Source organism: Microcebus murinus, chromosome 6 (genome assembly GCF_040939455.1).
Source record: "Microcebus murinus isolate Inina chromosome 6, M.murinus_Inina_mat1.0, whole genome shotgun sequence".
Taxonomy (NCBI): Eukaryota; Metazoa; Chordata; class Mammalia; order Primates; family Cheirogaleidae; genus Microcebus; species Microcebus murinus.
In genome coordinates this window covers 59,766,360-59,792,748 of record NC_134109.1, presented here as the reverse complement: position 1 = coordinate 59,792,748, position 26,389 = coordinate 59,766,360, and the positions used below count along the sequence as shown (strand labels likewise).

Genomic DNA, 26,389 nt, shown 5'->3' with positions numbered 1-26,389 from the left:
CAGAACTGAAGCTTCAAGTTGTTTTAACTATAAATACCTTAAAACTATTTTAGTGAAACTATGCAATTAGGTAATTATATGTTAATATATTATGTAATTATAAAGAATCTCTTTTAATAAATATCTTTAACTCATTCGATCCTAATCTATCTTTCACCTCCATATACACTAATGAGTGTTTTAGGGACCTCTTGGGATGCCACCCTCACAACTACATTAACATGTATCCTTTAAAACAAAACAGCCTGTATCTTGTTAAAAAAAATGATTATCTAGGAAAAACATAAATTACTTACATGCTAATTTATATTCACATTTGTTCACTTTTTCACGAATTATATTTAAGGCAATGGGCTTTTTGATGATGTCATAGTAGTCTGGGACCTGTAAAATAATTCAAATATATGTATCTCAATACAGAAAATTTCATCAGAATAAGTGGCCAAATACATAAAAGCTTTACATTTTAAAAGCTACTCATTATTAATCTCTGAATACTATTATTCCACTAAAATCATGTTATATATTTTCAGTCACTATAATATGGTGGAAGCCTATTTGATACCATTAAAGATGTTAATAATTTATTGTGAAAAGAAAAAAATTATGGTCTTGTTCATGGCTCTCTCCCCCTCTCTGCATAGGCAGATACACACACATACATACATATATAAAAATTTGTCACTGTAATCAAAGAAAAAAATTTCTTTAATGAGCATTATTATATTTGTAATCAGAAATAAATGTAACAAAGCTTGAATTCAGGACAAAAACTACCCAGGAAGAATGAGTCAAATGAGTCAAACTAAGATTTAACTTTTTTAGATTAATTATTTATTAATTCTCACATTCTTGCTCTAGAAAGCTCAAAGCAGAATTGTAATAATGTCACTTCTTCATCTACCATTCTCCATGCTCTCATTTCTGAGTATTTAACTTATAGGCCCCCTTTTCCTGAACCACCCTTTTTCCAGTTCTCCCTGTTGAAATTCTATCTTTCTTCAGTGACCAGTCCAAGTAGTTCTTCCATCAAATTTTTTTTCTTTTTATATTAAAAAAAGTTTTGTAGAGATAGGTTCTTGCTATGTTGCCCAGGATGGTCTCAAACTTCTGGGTTCAAGCAATCCTCTTGCCTTGGCCTCCCAAAATGCTGCGATTACAAGCATAAGCCACTGCGCCCAGCCAAAAACTTTCTAATTCCTGTTATTTCCTCTCTCTAAAATGTTCAAATCAATCTTTTATCTTCTCTGCTTCTGTAATACCATAACTTTTATTACAGTAGTATAACACTGTTTTATCTCTGTTACATAGCACATCACATTCTGCCATACATATATTAAATAACGACAGTACCATCTCATATCCCTAAGTTAGGTTAGGATAGGTTAGGTTAGGATATCGCTGTTCTCTAAGAATACCTATCTTTTATATCAGTATTTCTCAAAGTGTGGTCTCTGGACCAGGATTAGCATCATCAGGGGACTTGTCAGAAATACAAATGGTTGGACATCATCCCATATCTAATGAATCAAAAACTCTGGGGTGGGGCTCAGGAATCTGTATTTTAGTAAGTCCTCCAATGATCTGATGCATACTAGAGTTTGAGAACCATTATTTTACATAAGAGAAATATCATTACTGGTACTCAATTGAATTAACTCTATTCATATTCATTACACAGAACAAAAGCAGTGAGGTCATTTCAACACACTGTCATTTATAAAGAATCAGTCACAGAATTAGAAGGGATGGAAGAAACTATGCTTTCTTTTTTTTTCTGAGACAGTCTCATTCTACTGCCCAGGCTAGATAGAGTGCAGTGGCCTGATCATAGCTCACTACAACCGCTAAGCCCCGGTCTCAAACGATCCTCCTACCTCAGCCTCGCCTGGAATACCTGCCACCACACTCAACTAAATTTTTCTATTTTTTGTAGAGATGGGGTCTCATTATGTTGCCCAGGCTAGTACTGAATTCCTGGCCTCAAGCAATCTTCTTACCTCTGCCTCCCAAAGTGCTAGGATTACAGGTATGAGCCACTCTGCCCGGCCAGGACACTGTGCTTTCTAGCTCCATTGTTTTCAATATAGTAACAACTTTCTAAGTGTTTGTTTTTTTTTAAAGAAGACAGTAATAGGTATTTTGACTATCTCAAAGTTGCCGTGAAGACTAAATCAATCAGAAAATATACATGAACACAATTTATAAAGTCTGATACTGTTATTACCTGGATTTTAGAAACCAGTTTCAAAAAAGGCCAGCTGTCATCATGTCGTACCAATTCCACAACAAGTTGTTCAAAGGCGGACAGTTCATGAACTCCTCCCTGTCGGCCGGAACTCCTTCGACTCAGTGTCACAGGAGATGACTCTGAATAAATAATTAAAACATTTTATATGATAAGAAAGCAAAATATTTGATCACCATAAGCTAACAGTACATATAAATAAAAATCAAATTCAAAAATGAAGATTCAGAGACCTTATTTACTGAGATGTTAACTTATTTTCTGAGAGAAAAATCTGAAACAAATATTTCCTTTTTGATCTTAAAAATTTCTGACTAAAAACATTCATTTTTAAAAAAATATCACTTTTATTACTACTGACATTAAAAAAAGGAACAGCACTGACGAGAAAGGATAATAAAGAGATTAAGAATAAAGATTACTATAAACAAAAATCAGAATTAAAAGATAGCTGCTGACCACTCCCTAAAAATATTACTATCCCCAACCCAGCCCCACTCCCCTCCCCCCCCAATCCAGTATTTCATACGGGAACCCTATTAATAACCTAATGTAGCTTATTTAGGTAATCATGAATGTGTGTTTTGAGGGAGAGAAAGTGTGACAGAATAAAATATGTTATGGTTTACACTGAGACTGTTCAAAAACTATCCAAATATCTCCATTTAAAACACAGCACCATTTGCAGATTTATTATATCATCCTGCTACACCAGTTGAAAGACCAGTAACATAATTTACCTTTATTCCCAAAATGGGTGCCCCTTCAATGAGTATTATGCTTTAGGTGGGTATTATGTTTTAGGTTGCTTCCTGATAACTCCATATATCTTAGTGACAGCCTTTTAAAAAATGACCTAAAGTATCTCAATATTCAGTATTTCCAAATTATTTAATTTTCTTAGGTACAGAAGAGTTTAAATTAGACTTCTTCATACCTGTAGATTGTCTTTTCCTGCATCTTCTCTTGGATTCACTATCTTGGAGAGAAAGTTTTGAAGCAACACTTAAAGATCTTGACTGAACTTCACTTGACTTTGTGGCAATGACTCTGAAGTTAGGGAAGTTGGGACTATTTTCTGGTGTATTATTAGCACTTCTCCTGCTTCTGCGTTTTCTGCGAGGACTAAGTAGTTCCACGAATACATCTGCTTGCAGTGGACCGTGACTGTGGCGAGTTGAACGATTGGCAATTCTCAAAGATTTAGTTTCTGTAGGGGGAGCAGAATTTATCTTTCTTAGGCTTCTACCAATAGTTTTAGAAGAAACAGTTGCCTTGGGTGTACTCTGCTGACTCCTTGAAGGGTATCTTCCAGAATCTTGTCGTTGGCCACGACTTGAGAAAGAAGAGCTAAGTCTCCCTCTTGCTTTAATTGGCAATCTAACTTGTGGTCTTCTTCGTTTCGATGCGCTATAAATATTGTTAGAAAACATGATTATTGTATAGAACAATGATGAATGTATGATTAACTCTATTCTCCTTGTTCAGCCAATGAGTTGTAAATAAATTTTCTGTATAACTGAAACTTATCCTAGACTCAATTCCCTAAACTTAAAAGCCAACAAGTTTTCATGGAAATCTAAAATGAGCCTTCATGTATTTCCCTGAAATGCAAAGAGAATATTTAATATTTTCTTGGTAACTCCAGGATATCATCATGAAAATCAAGTCCTAAATTATGATAAACTATAAAAATCCTCAGGAAAACCAATAAATATACCTGGTGAATCATGTTGAAAAACTAAAGAGTGATAAATATTTAAATGCAATTCTTTTGTCTCCTTTTGCTACAAGAGATTATCACTTTTCATTATCACTGATACTGAGGTAACCTACAGTTTCAGCCAAGGGCCACCACTGAAGTGGGCCTTGAACCTGTGGCTCCTGAATACCAAGCCAAGAAGCTCTTTGCCATCTTCTGATTCTTACTGTGAATTATAAAAATAGATTTAATCTTTTAATTGTATTTAAAAGGCTGAAGTGACCCCATTAAGCCTCCTTTTATCTATCTCCCCACATACCCAGACTTCCAGTTTACTAAAGTATTTGCAAGAATTTTCCAAATCTACCTTCCAGACATAAATGTCTCTTCATTTCAGCCCTGAAACAAAGAGTCAAATAAAAGGAGATTTTTTCCAGTGCTGCCACAGCAGGAATATCCAGGCTCCAAACCCATTCATTAGGCTTGGGTGACATAGCTTGCTAAGAATATGCAGAATACTTGGCTATATGATGGTACAGAAGTTGTTTCTGGATGCTATTGTGGCAGGAGGAGTATAAAAAAAATACAGCGTGTTCTCTCTCTGTAGACTGCCCAAATCACCAATACTCTTTGGGAATATTTTTCAATGTTTATAATATATAAAAAGGGTGTCTTCAGGCCACTATATATTATAAAGTTATAGACCACAACTATTCCATTTGTATTTGAATAGTCAAAAGATTGTCTAACTAAGACGTACTTATTTCATTGCATGTTAGGGCTTACCTGACTTCCTCCTCTTCTTGAGAGTCACCTTCATCTTGTTCTATCTCATACTCCTCATCCTCACTTTGACCTTCATCATCATCATCAACTTCACCATCCTCATCTTCCATGCTGTCTTCCATTTCTTCATCACTTTCCAAGGAAGGTCTCTGTCTAGAGGAGAGTCTTCTAGAACGTTGCTTTGGTCGACATTCTGGACAAAACCAGTCTCCTTCGGGTACAGTCTTAACAAAACACATAAATGATCATTAATCATCTATCACTCAAAATCCCACTGTCTTGATTCTGAAAAGTAGAAGAAAAAATACCTTGAGCTTTGGTCGAACACAGTAGGTATGATGACCTCGATCACAGCCATCACAAAGAACCATGTTTTCAGCATCACCCTTCTTTCGGCATATCTTGCAACGAGCATTCAGTATAGATTTAGACCATATCACGCTACGATCCAAGGTGGATAGGTGAAGAAAAACTTGGGATAGACTAGCAGAGGAAAGGAGAGACTCTCTCCAACGGTCCAGGACTGTTTTATAAGAACGCCCACTGTCACTGGAATCTTAAATGAAAAGGGAAAGTGACTAAAGTTTTTAGGCAAAACTAGACATGTCCTAGAACTATTTTCTTGGCAGTTTAAACATGTTAGATTTTACATTTTTTTCTCTTCTGATACTTAATCAAAAGACTATGTTGACATTAAAAACAAAAATCTCACGTTTTGGTAGGCCATGATTGCTAACAACAGCAACAACAAAATCTCATGTAAAATATTTGCTAAGCCACATATTGTTTAACATGAGGAATTACTTAAATCCATAAATCAAATGCTAATGGATTTCAATAGTTAAAAGAGAAAAATAACTTAGGCAATGTGTTCTTAATCTGGTCTTTGTATCAAATCTTAATCCAATTTAGAAAACTGGCTAAATATGATTACAGGTTACACTTCATTTTAATCAAGGATGTTACTTCTTCATTTTCATGTAAAAGATGGACTGCTCTCTAACTTAAGTATCAAACATATATGAAGTTTCTTTTGGGGCTGATGATAATGTTCTGAAATTAGAGGGTGGTGATGGCTGTACCAACTGTGAATATAATAAAAACCCTTATATTTGATACTTTAAAAGGGCAAATTTTATGACATGTGAATTTTATCTCAATAAGGCTATTATTAAATTTATAAATTGTGTACAAATACCAACTACATTGTCTTCTATCTCTAAGAAAAAGTTACTCAATTCCTTTGTGTCTCAAGCTCCTCAGTAGTAATAAGTGGATAGTATCTACCTTTGAAGGTGGTTGGGACCATTAAATGAGATCATACACACAAGGCATATAACGTACCTGTCATAGAGTAAATGATATTATTATCATTATTCCTGCATTATATATTAATAATTCCCCCTATGTGCAGCACTTTAGAGATAAGAAACAAGTTTATTTTATGGTCCCTATCTTCAAGGTATGCTTAGTACAGCTGGGAAAGTAAAGATATACATAATGAGTTAAAACCATAAAGCAAGAGTTTTGCCAAACCACAGTGGACCTTAAGTTCCTGTTTGACTGCTGGACAGGGTAAGAGACAGGACATGAAACCTTGGGACCACCCAAGGTGGTAAGTCCCTCTCGAAAGCTAAGACCTCAAAAGGCTACTCCTTCAAGCATCAGAGTGGAAAAGGGTACTACCCAAAAAGAAAGGGAGAGCAGGAAATCTACACACCTGGACCTTGGTGTTGGGTAGAAGGGGGAAATAAATTTACCCCAAGAATCTATAACTATAAGCAAAGCCTCAACAAGTTTAAAACCTGAAAAAAACACAGGCTAAGATTTTAGTGGTCTAGGATTGGTAGTGACCTCACGTGAATGGCAGGAACAAATATTAATACAAATCTTTGCAAATTCTCTCTGAAGACATTTCCATAGATCAAATCTGAGGAATAAGAGTTAAGCAAAAACCCACAAGGCACATGTAGGAACAAAACGCTGTGAGTGATAGCCAGCAGAATCAAATTCATAAAGACTTCAGATATTAGAAGTAGACACAGAATATAAAATAATTATGCTTAGTATGTTTTAGGAAATAAGAGTTAAAAATATGAATAAATAATCAGGTAGTATGAAAAAGAATCAAATAAAACTTGTAATTATTGAGTTTAATAACTAATGGGAGAGGGGAAAACTCAATGGATGGGTCAACTGGCTCTTCAAAGCTGAAGAAAAATATTAGTGAAGGAGGAAATAAATATAAAGGCATGTAGACCAGAATGTAGACCAGATAGTACTTTTCCATCTTTATCTTTCTATGCCTTTTTGTTTTAGATGTATCTTTTGTAGATAGTATTAAACTGGATGATTTTCTATTTTTAATACAGTCTGCCTCTAAACTTTAATTGGAAGGTACAGTCCATATAAATGCATTTAATTTATTTCTGCCCTCTCATTCACTGTTAGCTTTTTACTTATCTTAGTTTTCCTAATATAAGGCTTCATGAAAAGTTCTGGCTTGAGCAGGACCTCCAAGGAAGGAGGCAGCAAGAAATGCTAGTTTGAAGATCATGAAGAAATTTTCCTGGATAAATCAGAAAGCATTCTCATAGGCAATGGCAAGAAATAAGGTTGCAGAAGTCAATGTAAAAAGAGTGGAGAAAAAGACAAAATATGAAGAATTTTCAGACCCTTGGAAGTCAGTTTGAATGGTTTTTAAATCAAAAGTTGGTGAAACACCATGAGATTTCATCAAAGAGGTGTTTTAAGAAAATTGAACCAGTAGTAGCTCAAGGCCCAATTCTTATTCTAGTCCATAATGGATATGTATATTTTCTATTTTTGTATATAAGTAAAGAACAGTATACACAACTGATTCCATTTTTCTGTTGTTTTCTTATCTTAAACTTTGCCTTTTTTCCAGATTGTACTTCTGTCAACAGCAGAAAATGTCTTGTTTCTCTTTTATTTTCCACTATGCTAGCATAGATAAATTCCTTAAGAAATTACTAATTAAAAGCATCTTACTAATATAAAATATTGGTAGAGTCATAAGATCAAATGTTACACTAGGAAATTTCATACTGTTCAATAGCCACTACACAGTAATCCATATGACCATAAAATATAGGCTTCTCTAAGGGACAAAACAAAAACTCTTAGGGCTCTCCATGTGAGTAAAAAAAAAAAAAAAAAAAAAAAAAAGTGTGAATACTTTATGTGAAATAAGTAAACATAAATTCCACGGCTGTTCATTCTTTTCATTAATAGCTAAGGATACTAAGATTCACCAATGTCAACTTTGTGTATGCCAATTTAGAAGAGTTTGATTAGCTGAGGTTTGAAATGTAAATGTAGAAAGGAAAACAGTAGGAAGATGATATTTTATAAGCTTGCTCCCAAGCCCATTCCCTTCCAAAAAATCAAATCCAAGGGTCCCCTTCAAAAGCTAAATATGCAAATCAATATTCAGTAATATAGAAAGTAAAATTATAATTCTTTAAAAAGGCAAAACACAAATTTCTTTAAAAAGTTAAAAATTTACCATCTCTCACACTAGATTGATCTTCCTCTCTCTTTTTCTTGTCCTTTTTCTTTCTATCTCCCTTTTGATCTTTATTAATTTCTGTGTTACCTAATTTCAAATTGATATAAAGTTAGTTGAAGATTTTTTTTCATAGCTTAAGGGTTTTACCATAAGTATGACTTTATAAATGAGGAAATTATCAACCTAAACAAACACTCTTACATCTACCTAAAGCAATTAATCAAAACATATTTATCTTCTCCAAATGAAAAAAGATTAGTTTTATTAATGTGATTAATGGCTATAATAAAAGGGATCTATTAGGAAAAGTGGAACATAAGTAGAATTCCTTTTTTCTTTCTTTTCTTTCCTTCCCTTTCCCTTTCTTTCCCTCTTTTTGTTTTTTCAACTCCTGACCTTGAGTGATCCTCCCTTCTCAGCCTCCCAGAGTGCTAGGATTACAGGCATGAGCCACGCCGGCCTTTTTCTTTTTTAAAGAGACATGGTCTTGCTCTGTTGCCCAAGCTGGACTGCAGTAGTGCAATTAGAGATCACTGCAGCTTCATACTCCTGGGCTCAAGTGATCTTCCTGCATCAGCCTCCCGAGTAGCTGGGACTGCAGGTGCATACTACCATGCCCAGCTAATTTTTATTTTTTGTAGAGAAAGGGTCTTGTTGTGTTGCTCAGGCTGGTCTTGAACTCCTGGGCTCAAGTGATCCTCCTGCCTCAGCCTCCCAAGGTACTGGGATTATAGGCATGAGCTACCATGTCAAGCTTGAATTTTTATTTCTTACTTGCTTCCTCAAGAACTTGAAATAATCCCTGAAGCTAAATTGGGGAAGTCCCTACTATGATTAATTTCTTATGTTGAAATACCAGGTAAGTGGAGAATTTGAATATATATTCTATCTCTAACATTAATAGAGTAAAACCTCTTTTTGTCTTCCAGATAAAAGATATTCTTGATTACTTTGCTTCAAATATTTAGACTATCTCCTGCTGTCCCACTACTCAAAATAGACCTTTAAAAGGTCTATTTAAAAGACTTTAAAGTAGAGTGCTACAGACGTCAGTTATTTCTATTAACTTTTAAGGAGCAGCAATGGTAGATGGTAATAACTGTGTTACAAATGATTAATATTTGACTTTCATAAACATTTACCACTAAAGTAAAATAAACTGAACTTTTATTATTTTACTTATTTCTTAGGATCACAAATTAAAGTTGCTTTTTTTTTTTTTTTTTTTTGAGACAGAGTCTCGCTTTGTTGCCCAGGCTAGAGTGAGTGCCATGGCGTCAGCCTAGCTCACAGCAACCTCAAACTCCTGGGCTCAAGCAATCTTCCTGCCTCAGTCTCCCAAGTAGCTGGGACTACAGGCATGTGCCACCATGCCCGGCTAATTTTTTCTATATATATTAGTTGGCCAATTAATTTCTTTGTATTTATAGTAGACACGGGGTCTCGCTCTTGCTCAGGGTGGTTTCGAACTCCTGACCTCGAGCAATCCACCTGCCTTGACCTCCCAGAGTGCTAGGATTACAGGCGTGAGCCACCGCGCCCGGCCAAAGTTGCTTTCTTTTATATCCTTTGGGATGAAATGAATGCTCTAAAACTACTGTATACTGGCTGGGTGCAGTGGCTTGCACCTGTAAAATCCTAGCACTCTGGGAGGCCAAGGCAAGAGGATCCCTTGGGCTCAGGAGTTTAAGACCAGCCTGAGCAAGAGCATGACCCCATCTTTACTTAAAATAGAAAAATTAGTCAGCTATTGTAGTACGTGCCTGTAGTGCCAGCTACTGGGGAGGCTGAGGCAGGAGGATCCCCTGAGCTCAGGAATTTAAGGTTGCAGTGAGCTATGATGATGCCAGTGCGCTTTACCCAGGGTGTCAGAGTGAGACTCTGTCACCAGGAAAAAAAAACAAACAAAAACGAAATTGAACCTCATCCCACCTTTTAAAAAAATGAAAAATAAAACTACAGTATACAAACCAGCATAAGGAATGCTGTGGCTCTCATATAACCTACTAGATATGAGTTGCTTCCCAGTGTCAAGCTTTTTCTTTGTCTAAATATTTAATGAAATGTACAGATGAAAATACAGACACATTAAACAACTAATTTGATCTTTTTCCCTCTTGAACTTATAAAACAACAACTTTTATGGACATTTGAGAAGTGGAAGAATCATCAGAATTGTGTTTTGTCCTAAATCAGGAGTAGCAAGATATTATATTTAATAAGCTACATGATTTACAAATAACATTTAATTGAGGTCATTGTAAATTTACATGTGGTTGTAAGAAATAATACAGAGAGATCCTTTGAATACATAATTGGATGTTGACAAAGAAAATACTAAGAAATACTGAAGACTAGGAAATAACAGTGATACAGCAAATATGAACTCTAATATCTCTGTGAGCTGTGTATACACATATTTTATTTCTTACAACTGCTACTTTCAATTTGACAAGTGAGTTATTAAGCTCATGGTGGAATATCAATTTATAAAAATATGAATAAGCTTAGACAATGAGATATTGGCCACAAACTTTTCAATTTAAAAAATAGACATTTTACAAATATACTTACATTCCAAAATTGCTCTGGCAGCATTGTCTATTTATGAAAAATTTGCTCTTATTAGTCAACAAAGTAACATCAAATAAAATAATTATTTAAGGATTATAGTCTATTCAAGTTGCTCTTTCAATGAGGCTAAAAAGATATGGCTTAAAAAAATTATTTCTTCTATGACTCCATTACAGAGATGTAAATTTTAATATGATGAATTATAAATTAACAACATCTCAAAGAACAGGGAAGTAGGGGTAGTTATGATATAAAAATTGATTTGGAACTTTGAAACACATATTTTTCCAAAGACATAATGATTATGTTCCTACATTAGTCCTTAAAAACCTATTAATTTCATAAATTGCCAAAAAATGATACAAATAGTATGATTTCTAACCATAAATTATGGATCGTTCCCTTCAACACTTGGTATTTCTGATGATTTAGCACTTCTTATACAGTGCTTGGGTTAGTGACCTACATCATTAAACTATGCCCCAAATGGTAGACATTTTAAGTCATTTATTTGGGGGTCCATTATCTTTGATTATTCAAGGTCTGGTAATTTGGTAGGTTTTGGTAATCTTTCTTTTGATGAAACTCTTCACAAAGAGATTGGAAAAGTAGTTTAAAAGCATTCATTAAAATGAATAAATATCTAGAATGAATTAGAGAAACAGTATTTAGATATTATTTTAAAAATAAATTTCACCTAATTCCTTTTAAAATGAAAACACAATCTCAAATTTTTAAAATTTAGTTGATCAATTTCATTATGTCAGCCAATAAAGTTCTATTAACTAAAGGGCAATTGAAAAAATTACTAAAAATGTAACTAATATTTTGAAATAAAAACAGATACTTACCAAGTGGAGCTTTAAGAAAACGCCGCTCAATGCCCTGTTCTATTTGAAAGAGTGCCATTGCTAGATAATGAACCACGTTGCTCACTGATTGTGGTGTACTTGCATTAGTTGAGACAGTACTTGGAGTTTCTGTTTTTATCCCTGAAAGTCTACAAGTAAAACAATGAATAATTTATGGTACTTAAAAAAAACACTATTAGGTAAAACTTGAGCCCACTCATTCATTCAAATGCTTATTTACGTGTAAGAAATAGTTTCCTCAATCTCAGGGAGCTGTTGTAAGCTCACAGGGAAGGGAAATTCATTTAGAAGGACTAAGGGCAAGTATTCAAAGGAGAGAGGGTAGAAGAGGGAAGGCTTATGGGAAAGGTTTTAGAGAGGTAACGTTGTAAAGGGCCTTTAATGCCTTAGTATCTCAGGTAGCTTATCTCTATTCCTCTTTCTTCAAACTTTTCTTTTTCTCTTACTTCAACTAATAGATAGGACAATTATCTCTGTCTCCTAACTAATTCATTAGCCTTCAGTCTTGCCTCATCTGCAATAAAATCTCCACACTCCAGCTAAAATGATCTCTTGAAACTGCAAACCCATTCACTTCAAAGCATTTGTACATGGTCTTTCCTCTCAGTGTCATATCTGCCCCACCTTCAGGGCTCAGCTTCCCAGTCACTTCCTCCAGCACTTCCTTCACTGTCTCCCATGTCCCACCAAGACAAGCAGACCTCCTACCTACTTCCTTTGCTCTGGGTTATTACCTTCTGTCAGGGCCCTCGCCCTGTTCTGCAGCTGCTAGCCTCATGTCTCCCCACCATTCCCTTATCCATGACAAACTGCTTAAGGGCATATAATATCCAAAATACCCTTGAAAAAGTAAAAGTATCTATTTACAGATACACAGAGATAGATTCTGATTCAAATAACAATATTTAAGGTTCAAGTAATATTTAAGTCTACCAAAATTTACTAAGTTTTCCAACAGAAAGGAAGAACGGATACTACAAAGTTACTTTCTGAAATTAATAAAATCTTAAGTTAAAAAAAAACCTTTAAATTCAAAGATTTTTTTAAAAAGCTCTTGAAAAATTATCATTATGCTAATTAGTTATCTTTTGACTGCATTAGTACAAAGTGGAGTTCCTGAAGTTTAGGAAATGATAATTTCAGTGGTTAGAAATATCCTCATGACAAGTGTTTAAAACAAGATAAAAGAAATATTTACTTAAAAAGAAAAAAACCCAATAACTTTATAATTCAAGTAGCAAGGAAAAGTAATGATTAATTTAGAAAAATCCTTTTTGTACCTGTCTTTTACTATGACCTTTGGGTGTTCATCAATTTCCATCTCTTCTACATTTTCATTCACAGTTTTAATTATCCCATTTTCTTTGTTTTCCTCACTTAACAGCTCATACCGTCCACTTTCTAAGGCTGATCTCCAGACATGTCGATCTGTAACCTGTAACAAAATCCAAATTCACTAACCCTGAAAAATGGAGTATGTTGCTTCTAAGAGTTATGTTCAATGTACATATAGAATTAATTCATGGATATTCTAGAGCAGATTATGAATCAAAAAGGAATCTAAAGATAAGGTTACTAAGTGGCCAAAATGGAATTCATATTATCCAAAGAAGAAAGCTCTAATATCTTACTTTTATATAAGAAATAAGGGGCCAGGCGCAGTGGCTCACGCCTGTTATCCTAGGACTCTGGGAGGCCGAGGCGGGCGGATTGCTCGAGGTCAGGAGTTCGAAACCAGCCTGAGCAAAAGTGAGACCCCGTCTCTACTATAAATAGAAACAAATTAATTGGCCAACTAATATATATAGAAAAAAAAAATTAGCCGGGCATGGTGGTGCATGCCTGTAGTCCCAGCTACTCAGGAGGCTGAGGCAGGAGGATCGCTTGAGTCCAGGAGATTGAGGTTGCTGTAAGCTAGGCTGACTCCACGGCACTCATTCTAGCCTGGGCAACAAAGCGAGACTCTGCCTCAAAAAAAAAAAAAGAAATCAAACAACTCTAAGATTGGTCAACTTGATACTAGCAAAAAAGTGACGGATGACGGCAAAGGCATGAACAAAAAGCACATATATCAAGCATGAATTACTTACAGATTAAAAAAGATAACAAAGAAACCAACAAACTAACTCAGCAGAAAGCAAGAGCTAGTCAAGGAAGAAGAAACTATCCTTACACATTTCAACATCTGATAAAAACATCATAAAATATATATTTAAAATACTAAAAATTATTAAAAAGGCCAATTATAGTCATTAAATTCTGCTTGAGAAAGTAGATAGTTCTATAGCATATTTAAGAAAGATTTTTGGCTGGGCACAATGGCCTATAATCCTAGCACTCTGGGAGGCTGGGTGGGAGGGACGAGACCCTGTACATACTAAAATTGAAAAATAAGCCAGGTATTGTGGCTTGTGCCTGTAGTTCCAACTACTCAGGAGGCTGAGGAAGGAGGATCTCTTGAGCCCAGGAGTTTGAGGTTGCTGTGAGCTAGGTTGACACCATGGAACTCTAGCCCAAGCAACAGAGTGAGACTGTCTCAAAAAAACAAAAACAAAAAAAGGAAAGATTTTTGCATCCATTGAAGTACAGAGTCAATAAAAAAATAAAAATAAAAGATTCATGTCCATACATAAATATTTTGATGCAAGGAAATAAAAAAATGTGTCATTCCCTGGTGTTTATTCAAAACATACTTGCTTTGCCTGTATCATATAATTAACAAATATGAATAAAATTATAGACCAGGCAAATTAAACTAAAAACAGGTATGGGTACAAACCTTGATTGCTCCTAATGTTCCTTGGTAGATTCTATCTTCAATATCCAAAAGAAAATCTCTCAGCCTCAGTTCAAGTTGCCGTTCTGCAGACATCTGAGATTGGTCATATGCATTGGAAGCCCTTCCTCGAGTGTATATAGGTTTGTTATCAGTTTGAGGTTTGTCTGAAACAGTAATCAAATACCTTAATTATGATTATCTTATTGAAAAATACAATTATCCCATGTGACTATTATCTTAAAATAATGAATATAAAGTGTAAATCCTCAAGTGTCATAAATAAATAATTACAAATCCTGTATCTTGTAAGGGCTTTGTGTTCAGAAGGTATAAAGAACTCTTAGAACTCATTAAAAAGACAAATAAGCCAATTAATAAATGGGTAAAGGAACCGAATAGACATTTCTTTAAGGAAGATATACAATGAGTACATGAAAAGATGCTTAACATTATTTGTCATTAGCCAAATTGAAACCCTCATACATTGTTGGTGGGAAACGTATAGCCACTTTGGTAAACGACTGAGTAGTTCCTTAAACTATTAAGCAAAGTTACCAGTAATTCTACTCTTAGGTATATACTCAAGACAAATGAAAACCTATGTCAAACACAAAATCTTGTATGTGAATGTTTACAGCAGCATTAATGCATAGCCACAAGGCAGAAACAAACCAAATGTCCATCATCTAATGAATGGGTAAATATTGAATAAAATTGCGGTATATGCCAGGTGCAGTGGCTTGCTCCTGTGATCCCAGCACTTTGGGAGGCTGAGGTAGAAGAATCCCTTGAGGCCAAGAGTTCAAGACCAACCTGGGCAACATAGCAAGACCCTGTCTCTAAAAAAAAATATTAAAAAATTAGCTGGGCGTGGTGGCATGCGCCTGTAATCCCACCTACTTGGGAGGCTGAGGCAGGAGGATTACTTGAGCCCAGGAGTTAGAGGTTACAGTGAGCTATGATTGTGCCACTGTATCGCTTCTCGGCCTTGTGGCTAAGATCAAGTGACTGAGCCACTGCACTCTGGCCTGGGTGACAGAGCAAGACCCCGTCTCTAAAACAAACAAATAAATAAATAAAATGTGGTATATATACACACCATGGAATATTATTTGGCCATAAAAAGGAATGAACTGTTGATACATGCTACACCCTGGATGAAACTTGAAAATATTATGCTAAGTGAAAGATGTCAATCATAGAAGACCATATATGATTCTACTCATATGAAATATTTATAAGAGGAAAATTTATAGTGGAAAAGTAGATTTGTGGTTTCCTAGGGCTAGGAGGTAGTGGGGTAGGGAAGGTAAAGGAGTGGTAGCTAAAGGGTAGAAAGTTTCTTTTTTTTTTGAGATAGTGTCTCACTCTGTTGCCCTGGGTAGAATGCACTGGCATCATTGTAGTTCACTGCAATCTCAAACTCCTGGCTCAAACAATCCTCTTGTCTCAGCCTCCCAAGTAGCTGGGACTACAGACACAAGCCATGTGCTAATTTTTCTATTTTTAGCCAAGACAGGGTCTCACTCTTACTCAGGCTGGCTTCGAACTCCTGACCTCAAAAGATCCTCTCCCCTTGGCTTCCCACAATGCTAGGATTAGAGGTGTGAGCCACCAAGCTCAGCCCAAAGTTTCTTTTTTTCTTTTTTTTTTCGAGACATAGTCACACTTTGTTGCCCAGGCTAGGGTGAGTGCTGTGGCGTCAGCCTAGCTCACAGCAACCTCAATCTCCTAGGCTCAAGCAATCCTCCTGCCTCAGCCTCCCGAGTAGCTGGGACTACAAGGCATGTGCCACCATGCCCGACTAATTTTTTGTATATATATTTTTAGTTGGTCAATTAGTTTCTTTCTATTTTTTTAGTAGAGATGAGGTCTCGCTCAGGCTGGTTTTGAACTCCTGACCTCGACCAATCCGCCCACCTCGGCCTCCCAGAGTGCTAGGATTACAGGCGTGAGCCACCACGCCCAGCCCAAAGTTTCTTTTTGAGGTAATGATAATGTTCTAAAATTGGTTGTGGTGATGGTTGCACGTATCAGTCAATACACCAAAGACCACTGAATTGTACACACTACAAATGAGTGAAGTGTAAGATATTTTCAAGCTGCTTTAAAAAAAAATATTAGTGATTTACAGCTTTTAATCCTGAGAAGAACTAAAGTAGTCATGGTAACATGCCCCTAAACTTAAGCCACTCTTTACATAGATAATCTCATTTAGTAATATATAAACTCCCATCTAAAAATTTCTTGCTGCTGCTTCTTGTCATCAACAAGATGGCTGTTGATGGAACAGCCATCAAACAGGAAATGCTGCTGCCTGATCGGCCCCTGCAGCCAATTTCCAAAGAAGTGATCATTAATGGGCCTTGTCCCTGGACTCTCAGCCAAAACCATTAGTGAGTAATCTCACCTGTTGTATCATCTCTAAAACTGGCAGCCTTGGAGACTTGGGCATTCAAAGTTTACTGACCAAGGAATAAGATAAGAAGAATATGTATTTCTTCACACTACAGATGTGTTCCTCATAATACAAACAGAACCCAATGGCATTAGGAGAATCTTATTTCTATAAAGAAAAACATTCCCAAACTCTAACTTGCAAATTAAGAGAATGGTCTAAATGAAAGATAAAGTGTTTTAAATATATTTCTAATACCTTGAAAAATGCTTAATCCTGAACAAACAGAGATCATGGGAAGAAAAAAGGAAAAGAAAGTGTTTTCATTGCAAATTTACCTGAAAAATGAAATTTCTCTTCAGAGAAACGGGCTAGCTGTGCACTTATTCTGCTTTTCTCTTGCAACAAAGTTTCTTTTAAGGCACTTTCTCTATATCCTCTAGAATTAAGAGCTTCAATAAGTTGGTCTAGCTGTTCACAAGAACTATAAAAGCACCACCGATTTGGCTTATGCACTGGTTTTGGCAGTTGCACAGAATGATCACATGGACCTTGGTCAATGTTGGAGGTAGATTCAGACTTCAAAGACTCTCCAGTTTTAGTGGATACCTGAGGATCTTGAGACTGTACGTTATTCTGAAATAATGAAGGTCTAGGCAACAGCATGTCTTCAGTGAGACCAGAATAATCCTCTTCAATAAACAATCCAGGAATAGAAGGGAAAATCCAGTATCGCCTATACATGCGGTCTCGGCCCAAAGGAAAGATATTGGTACATGCTATGGCACTTTGGATTTTTTCTAAGAGCTCTCTCTCTTTTCGCTGGTATTCTTGTTTTAAAGCTTCTTCCTCATCAAGAGTAAGAGGCTCACTTGTTACACAGTTGATGTCTTCTTGCCTTGTAAATTCTTTAAATCCATTTTGTCCCCTTTTCCCTATATTAAAATAACATCTTTCATTACCATATTTTAAATTTCTATTAGAAAAATATAAGATACAAAGCTACCTCAAGTTATTATGTGTTATGGACTAAATTGTGCTGCCCTCTCCAAATCCCAGATTTACATGTTGAAGCCCTAACCCACAATGTGACTATATTTAGAGATAGGGCCTTTAAGAAAGTAATTAAGGTTAACTGAGGTCATAAGGGTGGGTCCCTAATCCAATAGGACTGGTGTCCATATAAGAACAAGAAATACCAGAACTCTTGTTCTCTGCTGTACACAGAGAAAAAGTCATGTGAGGACACAGCAAGATGGCACTGTCTGCAAGCCAAGGAGAGGCCTCAACAGACACCAACCCTGCTGGCACCTTGATCTTGGACATCCATCCTCCAGAACTGTGAGACATATTTCTGTTGTTTAACCTACCCCAGTCTGTGGTATTCCATTATGGCAGCACAAGAAGACTAATGCACTATATCAGTAAGTAAGCATTTAGAAAACAATATAGAAAAGAAAAAAAGATTTCATCTAAATTACAGGCATAGAATTAACTTAATGATCTCCTTCAATAGTCATTAAATGAGGAAGGTTAAAGATCCTTAGAAGTAATTTGTAACAAAAGCCTTTTAAAAATGTATTCCCTCTGATCCAGGAATTTATAAAATTATTTTAAGGCAGTAGAGATTTTCATTCTCAGCAATGAGATACCAATTATGAACATTATTGATTTTTGTGTATCTGTAGCACACAGGAAGCACCAGTGCACATTGAATGAGTACATTATAGAATAAAAATTTCTATTTGGCCTTATATAAAGTAGTAAATGTAGAAACTCAACAAAACTTGAATAATCAAAAGTTGAAGTTATGAGAAACTGACCTATTAAAGAGATAGGATTCTCTCTCTTCCATAAAGTATAAATGGCATGTAAATAATGGCCCATTGATAAATATACTAATATGAATAACATCATTTTTATAATTCATCACAGCTATAAGGTGGACATTTAAAAAAACAAATGAAAATAATTTAATGTGTATTTCAGAATAGCTGAATTAATAAAGTACCTTACAAACAAACAAATGAGTATGGTCTTAAGAAATTTCAGTGTATTACCCCTTCTGCTTCTTTTATGTGATCCTGAGTCATCTTCATCTTCAGTGACCATATCTTGATCTAGTTCCTTTTGCTCTATTTCTTTGCTCTCAGTGCTAGTATCAAAATCTTCCCTTTCTTCCTCCCTTTAGGATAAGAACAAAGATTACATTTACTAATGAATATATAACTCCATTCATGAAATATTTATGGCCTGCCTATGAAATATCAAGCATTATATGCTTAGGGAGTAGTTAATAACATTACACAGTTTATGGTCTTGCAGAGAAAACAGATAATTACATAAATAACTGTACACTTAAAATGAGTAGTAAGTACTGAATGATTTTTTTTTTTTTTTTTTTTGAGACAGAGTCTCACTCTATTGTCTGGGTAGAGTGCCATGGCATCATCATAGCTCACTGCAACCTCAAACTGCTGGGCTCAAGCAATCCTCCTGCCTCAGCCTCCCGAGTAGCTGGGACTACAGGTACTCACCTCCACACCTGACTAATTTTTTCTATTTTTAGTAGAGATGGGGTCTCACTCTTGCTCAGGCTGGTTTGGAACCCCTGACCTCAAGTGATCTTCCCGCCCCGGCCTCCTATAGTGCTAGGATTATTGGCATGAGCCACTGTGCCTGGCCTGAATGATCTTTTTAATATATCATTGAATTCAGTTTGCTAGCATTTTGTTGAGGATTTTTGCATCTAATTAATAAAACAAGAGAAGTTCAAGGTGCTATGAAAGCATTCAGGAGAGCCAAATCTAGTCTTAGGGATCAAGAAAGACTGGCTTGAAGAAGTGATATTTAAACTGTGAGACCAAGGAGATGAGGGAGGAGCAGACAGCAGGAGAGGAAATCTGCATGTCCTGCAGAGGAATAACATATGCAAAGACATGGAACTGAATACAAAGGGGAGGAGCTTATAATTTTGAGATAAGTGTAAATGACAAAGCAGCAATCCAAAATTGCTACTGGATAAGAAACAAAGGCAGGGTTAGATCATGCTAGGCCGTGTGAGGGCATTATCTAAAAAGCAATGGGAAAAAACCTGAAGAGTTTGGAAAAGGGAAATGATATTAGAAAGTGCTTTGGCTGCTATGTGGAAAGCAAGTAGATGAGGGGAGATCAGTAAAAAAGCCACTGTAATAGTCCCAGGTGGCTGGCTAGAAGGTAATGGTGGTTTAGAATAAGATGAAGATAAGTAGAAAAATAGTGGAGGAGAGAAGTAGACAAATTTCAGAAATAGTTAAGTAGGCAGAATAAAGACAATATGGATAGATGTTTAATCTGTTATGTTTTCCAAATTAAAACTAAAATTATATGAACCTTAAAGTTCATATAATTTTTCATAAATTCATAAAGTTCATAAATTCCACCATTTATGTTGTACATACAAAGTGGTGTTTTGTTCAAGTGTAATCAGGAGCCAGGGATAATGTAAATACATGAATGAGACTGAATGCATATAAAAAATATTAAGAAGTTGGCTAGGCACGATGCCTCATACCTGTAACCCTAGAACTCTAGAAGGCCGAATTGGGAGGATTGTTTGAGCTCAGGAAGTTCGAGACTAGCCTGAGCAAGAGCGAGACTCCGTCTCTACTAAAAAATAGAAAAAATTAGCTGGGCATGGCGGCACATGCCTGTAGTCCCAGCTACTCAGAAGGCTGAGGCAGGAGTATCGCCTGAGCCCAGGAGTTTGAGGTTGCTGTGAGCTAGGCTGATGCCACGGCACTCTAGTCTAGACAACAGAGTTAGACTCTGTGTCTCAAAAATAAAAAAAAAAAAAAAAGAATAATGCTGCCATGAATATTTATGTACACATTTTTGTGTGAATGTATGCTGTTAATTCTCTTGAGCATATACCTAGAAGTGAAATTGCTGGGTCAAATAGTAATAAATAAATGGTTCAACTGTTTGAAGAACTGCCAAACTGTTTTCCAAAGCAGCTGCACCAATTTACATTCCCACAAGCAATGTACGACAGTTCCAATTTCTCCATGTCCTTACCAATACTTGTTACTGTCAATTTGAATATAGCCAGCCTAGTGGGTGTGAAGTAGTATCTTACTGTGGCTTAGATGTGCATTTCTCTGATGGTTAATGATTTTCAGCATTTTTTTCATGCACTTATTACATATCTTCATTGGAGAATGTTCATCAAATCCTTTGAGACAGAGTCTCACTCTATTGCCCAGGCTAGAGTGCTGTGGTTTTAGCCTAGCTCACAGCAACCTCAAACTCCTGGGCTCAAGCAATCCTTCTGCCTCAGCCTCCCGAGTAGCTGGGACCACAGGCATGCACCACCATGCCTGGCTAATTTTTTTTTCTATATATATTAGTTGGCCAATTAATTTCTTTCTATTTATAGTAGAGATGGAGTCTCACTCTTGCTCAGGCTGGTTTCGAACTCCTGACCTTGAGCAATCTGCCCCCTCGGCCTCCCAGAGTGCTAGGATTACAGGTGTGAGCCACCGCGCCCTGCCATTGTCCATTTTTTTACTGGACTATCTTCTTATTGAGTTTTAAGAATTCCTTATATATTCTGGATGCAAGTCCCTTGTCAGATATATGATTCACAACTATTTTCTCCCATTCACTGGATTGTCTTTTTACTTTCTTGATAGTGTCCTTTGAAGCACACAAGTTTTTAATTTTTATGAAGTTCAATTATTTACTTTTTCTTTGGTTCTTGGTGCTTTTAGGTATCATGTCTATTAACTTTCTTAAGTATCCAAATTTAATTTCTCACAGTATTTGTTGTTGGCCATATGAAATATAGCTGTTATAAGTTTATGACCTATAATTTTAAGATTTAATAGGTATTGCCAGGCATGGTAGCCCATGCCTATAATGTCAGATACTTGGAAGCATGAGGCAGGAGGCTAGCTTTAGTCCAGTAATTTGAGACCAGCCTGGGCAAAACAGTAAGACCTCATCTCAAAAAAAAGAAAAAAAAAAAGACTTACTAGGTATTTTTACATGCAAATATAATACAAAGTCAATATACTAATTTTGGAATACTGACTTTTTTCAGAACCTTCCTTTGCAGATTCTGTGTAAAAAATTGATTATTTTTGTTAAATATGAATATGGTTTGCCATTTAAAATATGGAAAAGTTCCCACTTGCTTTTATAGCCACTCCCACAACAAATATTTTGCGACGCAGTAAAACAGTTTTCTTTTTTAATTTTTTTTTTTAAGAGAGGCTTTTACTCTATTGCCTGGGTTAGAGTGTAGTGGTATTATCATAGCTCACCGTAACCTCAAACTCTGTGTTTAAACAATCTTCCTGCCTCAGCCTCCTGAGTAGCTACGACTATAGCCATGTCCCACCACACCTGGCTAATTTTCTTATTTTTTGTAGAGTCAGGGTCTTGCCATGTTGCCAGGCTGGTCTCAAATTCCTGGCCTCAAGTAATCCTACTACCTCAGCTTCCCAAAGTGTACAGGTGTGGGCCAGTGCACCTGGCCTGAAATGCCATAAAATACTTAGGCAGTCTCTAAGGCACTTAGGTGCTGATATCCCTTCTCTCTATACCATCTATTAAAGCCTCTAATCTCATCCCTGTTCTTCCATAGACTCAGAGGAACTCTGTGAAACACACCATACACCTGTTGATGGCTGAGGGGGGAGATAAACTACTAATCATGCAAGAAATATTATAATATCACTTAAAAATAGCCTATTGAAAGTTTTCTGGAAAATTATCATTTGTAACAAAATTCTAGGAGAAAATGAGCTCTAGATTGCCTAGATTGGCCTAAAACAAAAATTTTTTAAAAATATAACATGCATATACTTGAGGACTGTCTATATGTAAATATCATAGGCCTGCTAATACAATTATTATATACCTAGAAAAAACTACTTTTCTGGCCGGGTGTGGTGGCTCACGCTTGTAATCCTAGCACTCTGGGAGGCCAAGGCGGGCGGATTGCTCAAGGTCAGGAGTTCAAAACCAGCCTGAGCGAGACCCTGTCTCTACTATAAAAATAGAAAGAAATTAATCGGCCAACTAATATATATATATAAAATTAGCTGGGCATGGTGGCGCGTGCCTGTAGTCTCAGCTACTCAGGAGGCTGAGGCAGAAGGATCGCTTGAGCCCAGGAGTTTGAGGTTGCTGTGAGCTAGGCTGACGCCACGGCAATCACTATAGCCTGGGCAACAAGCGAGACTCTGTCTCAAAAAAAAAATAAAAACAAAAAACTACTTTTCTAAAAATTTGAAAGCAGTGCAGAGTTTAAGGTATCTGATTTTTATTTTATATGTAAGCTGAATAAATAAAGCCAGATGAGCAATGTGATTCAAACCATACCCAATAGATATATCTGCTGTTGAACTTCTTTGTTCCTCCTCCTTCAGTTTTTCTTGTTTCTCTTTCATTTTTTGTTCTTGCTCCTTAAGTTTTTCTTCCTTCCTTTTACGAATTCTAAAAGTTAAAATACAAAATTATCATCTATCTGATGCAAAGATACTTTTCACTTTTAGCACCTTGCCTTTAATCATCAAATTAATGGAAAATGCTCCTAACATTATTAGAAAACTATAATGTAGTAATCCATTCATAATCTCTTAGTAATGCCAGCAAGCATCAGTGTGAGCCAATGCCACATTACAGTACAATGTGAAATATGATTTTAAATGCAAAGAAATAAACAGCTTTCATTAGTACAACTGATTGTATTTATCTCTTACCTAGCAGCTGCTTCTTCCCTCTCTTTTCGATGTTGTTCTGCCTTTAACTCCCGGAACTCCTGCTTTGCCTGTCGTAATATGTCAACATAATCTTCAATGTAATCTCTAGTAGAAACTAGAGTCAGTAGCTTCCCACAGAGAGCATGAAGTATCTTCATTTTTTCTCCTGTCAAAAATTGGTAAATAACTTCTATATTATCATAATATATAAACTTCTATATCTATATAATACATAAAGAATTCTTACAACTCAACAATAAGAAGATAGTCCAATTAAAAATGGAAAATGGCTGGGCACGGTGGCTCACGCCTGTAATCCTAGCACTCTGGGAGGCCGAGGTGGGCGGACTGCTCGAGGTTAAGAGTTCGAAACCAGCCTGAGCAAAAGCAAGATGCCGTCTCTACTATAAATAGAAAGAAATTAATTGGCCAACTAAAAATATATATAGAAAAAAAAATTAGCCAAGCATGGTGGTGCATGCCTGTAGTCCCAGCTACTTGGGAGGCTGAGGCAGTAGGATCACTTGAGCCCAGGAGTTTGAGGTTGTTGTTAGCTAGGCTGACACCACGGCACTCTAGCCTGAGTTTTCTTTGAGTCTCTGACTCAAAGAAAACAAAAACCAAAAAACTAAAGTATAACCATTTAAATAAATAAAAAAAAGAAATGGCAGCAGGCAAATTGCTACTCAGAAAAGAATACACAAAAATACCACTGTAAGTTATGAAGACTACACAAACGTCAGGAATTAAGGCATCATACTTTTGTTATATGTTCTCTGAAGTATACTAAAGTAACTCTATATTTGTATATTAAAACTTCTTATTTTAAAAAGTGAAATAAATATAACTTTTTTTTATTTCAGCATATTATGGGGTACAAATGTTAAGGTTACATATATTGCCTATGCCCCCCCTTGAGTCAGAGCTTCAAGCGTGACCATCCCACAAACGTTGCACATCTCACTCATAGAGTTTGTATATACCCATCCTCTCTTCCCCCCTCCCACCTGCCTGACACCCGATAAATGTTTTTCCTATATGTCCACCTAGGTATTGATTCATTAATACCAATTTGCTGGTGAGTACATGTGGTGCTTGTTTTTCCATTCTTGAGATACTTCACTTAGTAGAATGGGTTCCAGCTCTATCCAGGAAAATACAAGAGGTGCTATATCACCATTGTTTCTTAAAGCTGAGTAGTACTCCATGGTATACATATACCACATTTTATTAACCTACTCACGAATTGATGGGCACTTGGGTTGTTTCCACAACTTTGCAATTGTGAATTGTGCTGCTATAAACATTTGAATGCAGGTGTCTTTTTCGTAGAGTGTCATTTGATCTTTTGGGTAGATGCCCAGTAGTGGGATTGCTGGGTCAAATGGTAGATCCACTTGTATCACTTTAGGGTATCTCCATATTGCTTTCCACAGAGATTGAACTAGTTTACAGTCCCACCAGCAGTGTAGGAATGTTCCTATCTCTCTGCATCCATGCCAACATTTATTGTTTGGGGACTTTTTGATAAAGGCCATTCTCACTGGAGATAAGTGACATCTCATTGTGGTACTGATTTGCATTTCCCTGATGATTAGAGATGTTGAGCATTTTTTCATATGTTTCTTGGCCATTATTCTGTCTTCTTTTGAGAAGTTTCTGTTCAAGTCCTTTACCCATTTTTTGATGAGGTTGTTTGATTTTTTCTTGCTGATTTTCTTGAGTTCTAAATAGATTCTAGTTATTAGCCCTTTATCGGATGTGTAGCTTATGAAAATTTCCTCCCATTCTGTGGGTTGTCTGTTTGCTCTCTTGACAATTTCTCTGGCTGTGCAGAAGCGTTTTAGTTTGATCAGGTCCCATTTGTTTATTTTTGTTGCTTCTGTGATTGCCTTTGGGGTCTTCTTCATAAATTCTTTGCCTAGGCCAATGTCTAGAAGAGTATTTCCAATGTTTTCCTCTAGAATTCTAATTGTTTCACACCTAGGATTCAGGTCTGTTACCCACAATGAGTTGATTTTTGTGAGAGTTGAAAGGTGTAGGTCCTGTTTCAGTCTTCTACATGTGGCTATCCAGTTTTCCCAGCACCATTTACTGAATAAGGATTCTTTTCCCCAGTGTATGTTTTTGTCCTTTGTCGAAGATTAGTTGGCTATATGAGGATGGTTTTATATCTGGGTTCTCTGTTCTGTTCCACTGGTCAATGTCCCTGTTCTTGTGCCAGTTCGAAGCTGTTTTAATTACTATAGCCTTGTAGTATTAGTTTGAAATCTGGTAAATTGATACCTCCTATTTTGTTTTTATTGTCTAGGATTGATTTTGCTATATGAGGTCTTCTCTGGTTCCTTACGAAGCGTAAAACTATTTTTTCTATATCTGTGAAAAATGATGATGGTATTTTAATAGGGACTGCACTGACTCTGTAGGTCACTTTAGGTCGTATAGACATTTTAACAATGTTGATTCTGCCGACCCATGAGCATGGTATATTCTTCCACTTGTTTACATCCTCTGCTATTTCTTTCTTCAGTGTTTCATAGTTCTCCCCGTAGAGGTCTTTTACCTCCTTAGTTAAATATATTCCAAGGTACTTTATTTTCTTTGTTGCTATTTTGAAGGGAATAGTCTTTGATTTGGTTCTCACTTGCATATGAATGCCTCTGATTTCTGTGTATTCATTTTGTATCCTGAGACTTTACCAAATTCATTTATCAGTTCAAGGAGTCTCTTGGTTGAATCCTTGGGGTTT

General features: G+C 36.2%; 2 protein-coding genes across 8 annotated transcripts in view; both read right to left on the bottom strand.

Annotated features, from left to right (window-relative positions):
* The window catches only part of SNX6 (sorting nexin 6), a 334,434-nt gene that overhangs the window by 151,952 nt on the left and 156,093 nt on the right, over positions 1-26,389 (bottom strand). The window lies entirely within an intron of this gene.
* BAZ1A (bromodomain adjacent to zinc finger domain 1A) overlaps positions 1-26,389 on the bottom strand; it is a 94,333-nt gene that overhangs the window by 1,132 nt on the left and 66,812 nt on the right. For 2 of the 6 annotated variants that reach the window (XM_076004092.1, XM_076004097.1), the window contains 14 exons: positions 23,641-23,806; positions 23,261-23,374; positions 18,952-19,076; positions 17,230-17,826; positions 14,494-14,657; positions 12,995-13,149; positions 11,694-11,842; positions 10,843-10,869; positions 8,266-8,355; positions 5,045-5,292; positions 4,737-4,960; positions 3,186-3,658; positions 2,228-2,370; positions 297-384 (listed from right to left, as the gene is read on the bottom strand). In XM_076004092.1, the coding sequence (XP_075860207.1) occupies positions 297-384; positions 2,228-2,370; positions 3,186-3,658; positions 4,737-4,960; positions 5,045-5,292; positions 8,266-8,355; positions 10,843-10,869; positions 11,694-11,842; positions 12,995-13,149; positions 14,494-14,657; positions 17,230-17,826; positions 18,952-19,076; positions 23,261-23,374; positions 23,641-23,806 (2,763 nt within the window). The remainder of the gene's footprint in view (positions 1-296; positions 385-2,227; positions 2,371-3,185; positions 3,659-4,736; positions 4,961-5,044; positions 5,293-8,265; positions 8,356-10,842; positions 10,870-11,693; positions 11,843-12,994; positions 13,150-14,493; positions 14,658-17,229; positions 17,827-18,951; positions 19,077-23,260; positions 23,375-23,640; positions 23,807-26,389) is intronic. The other 4 variants (XM_076004095.1, XM_076004096.1, XM_076004094.1 and 1 more) reach the window with 3 other exon arrangements.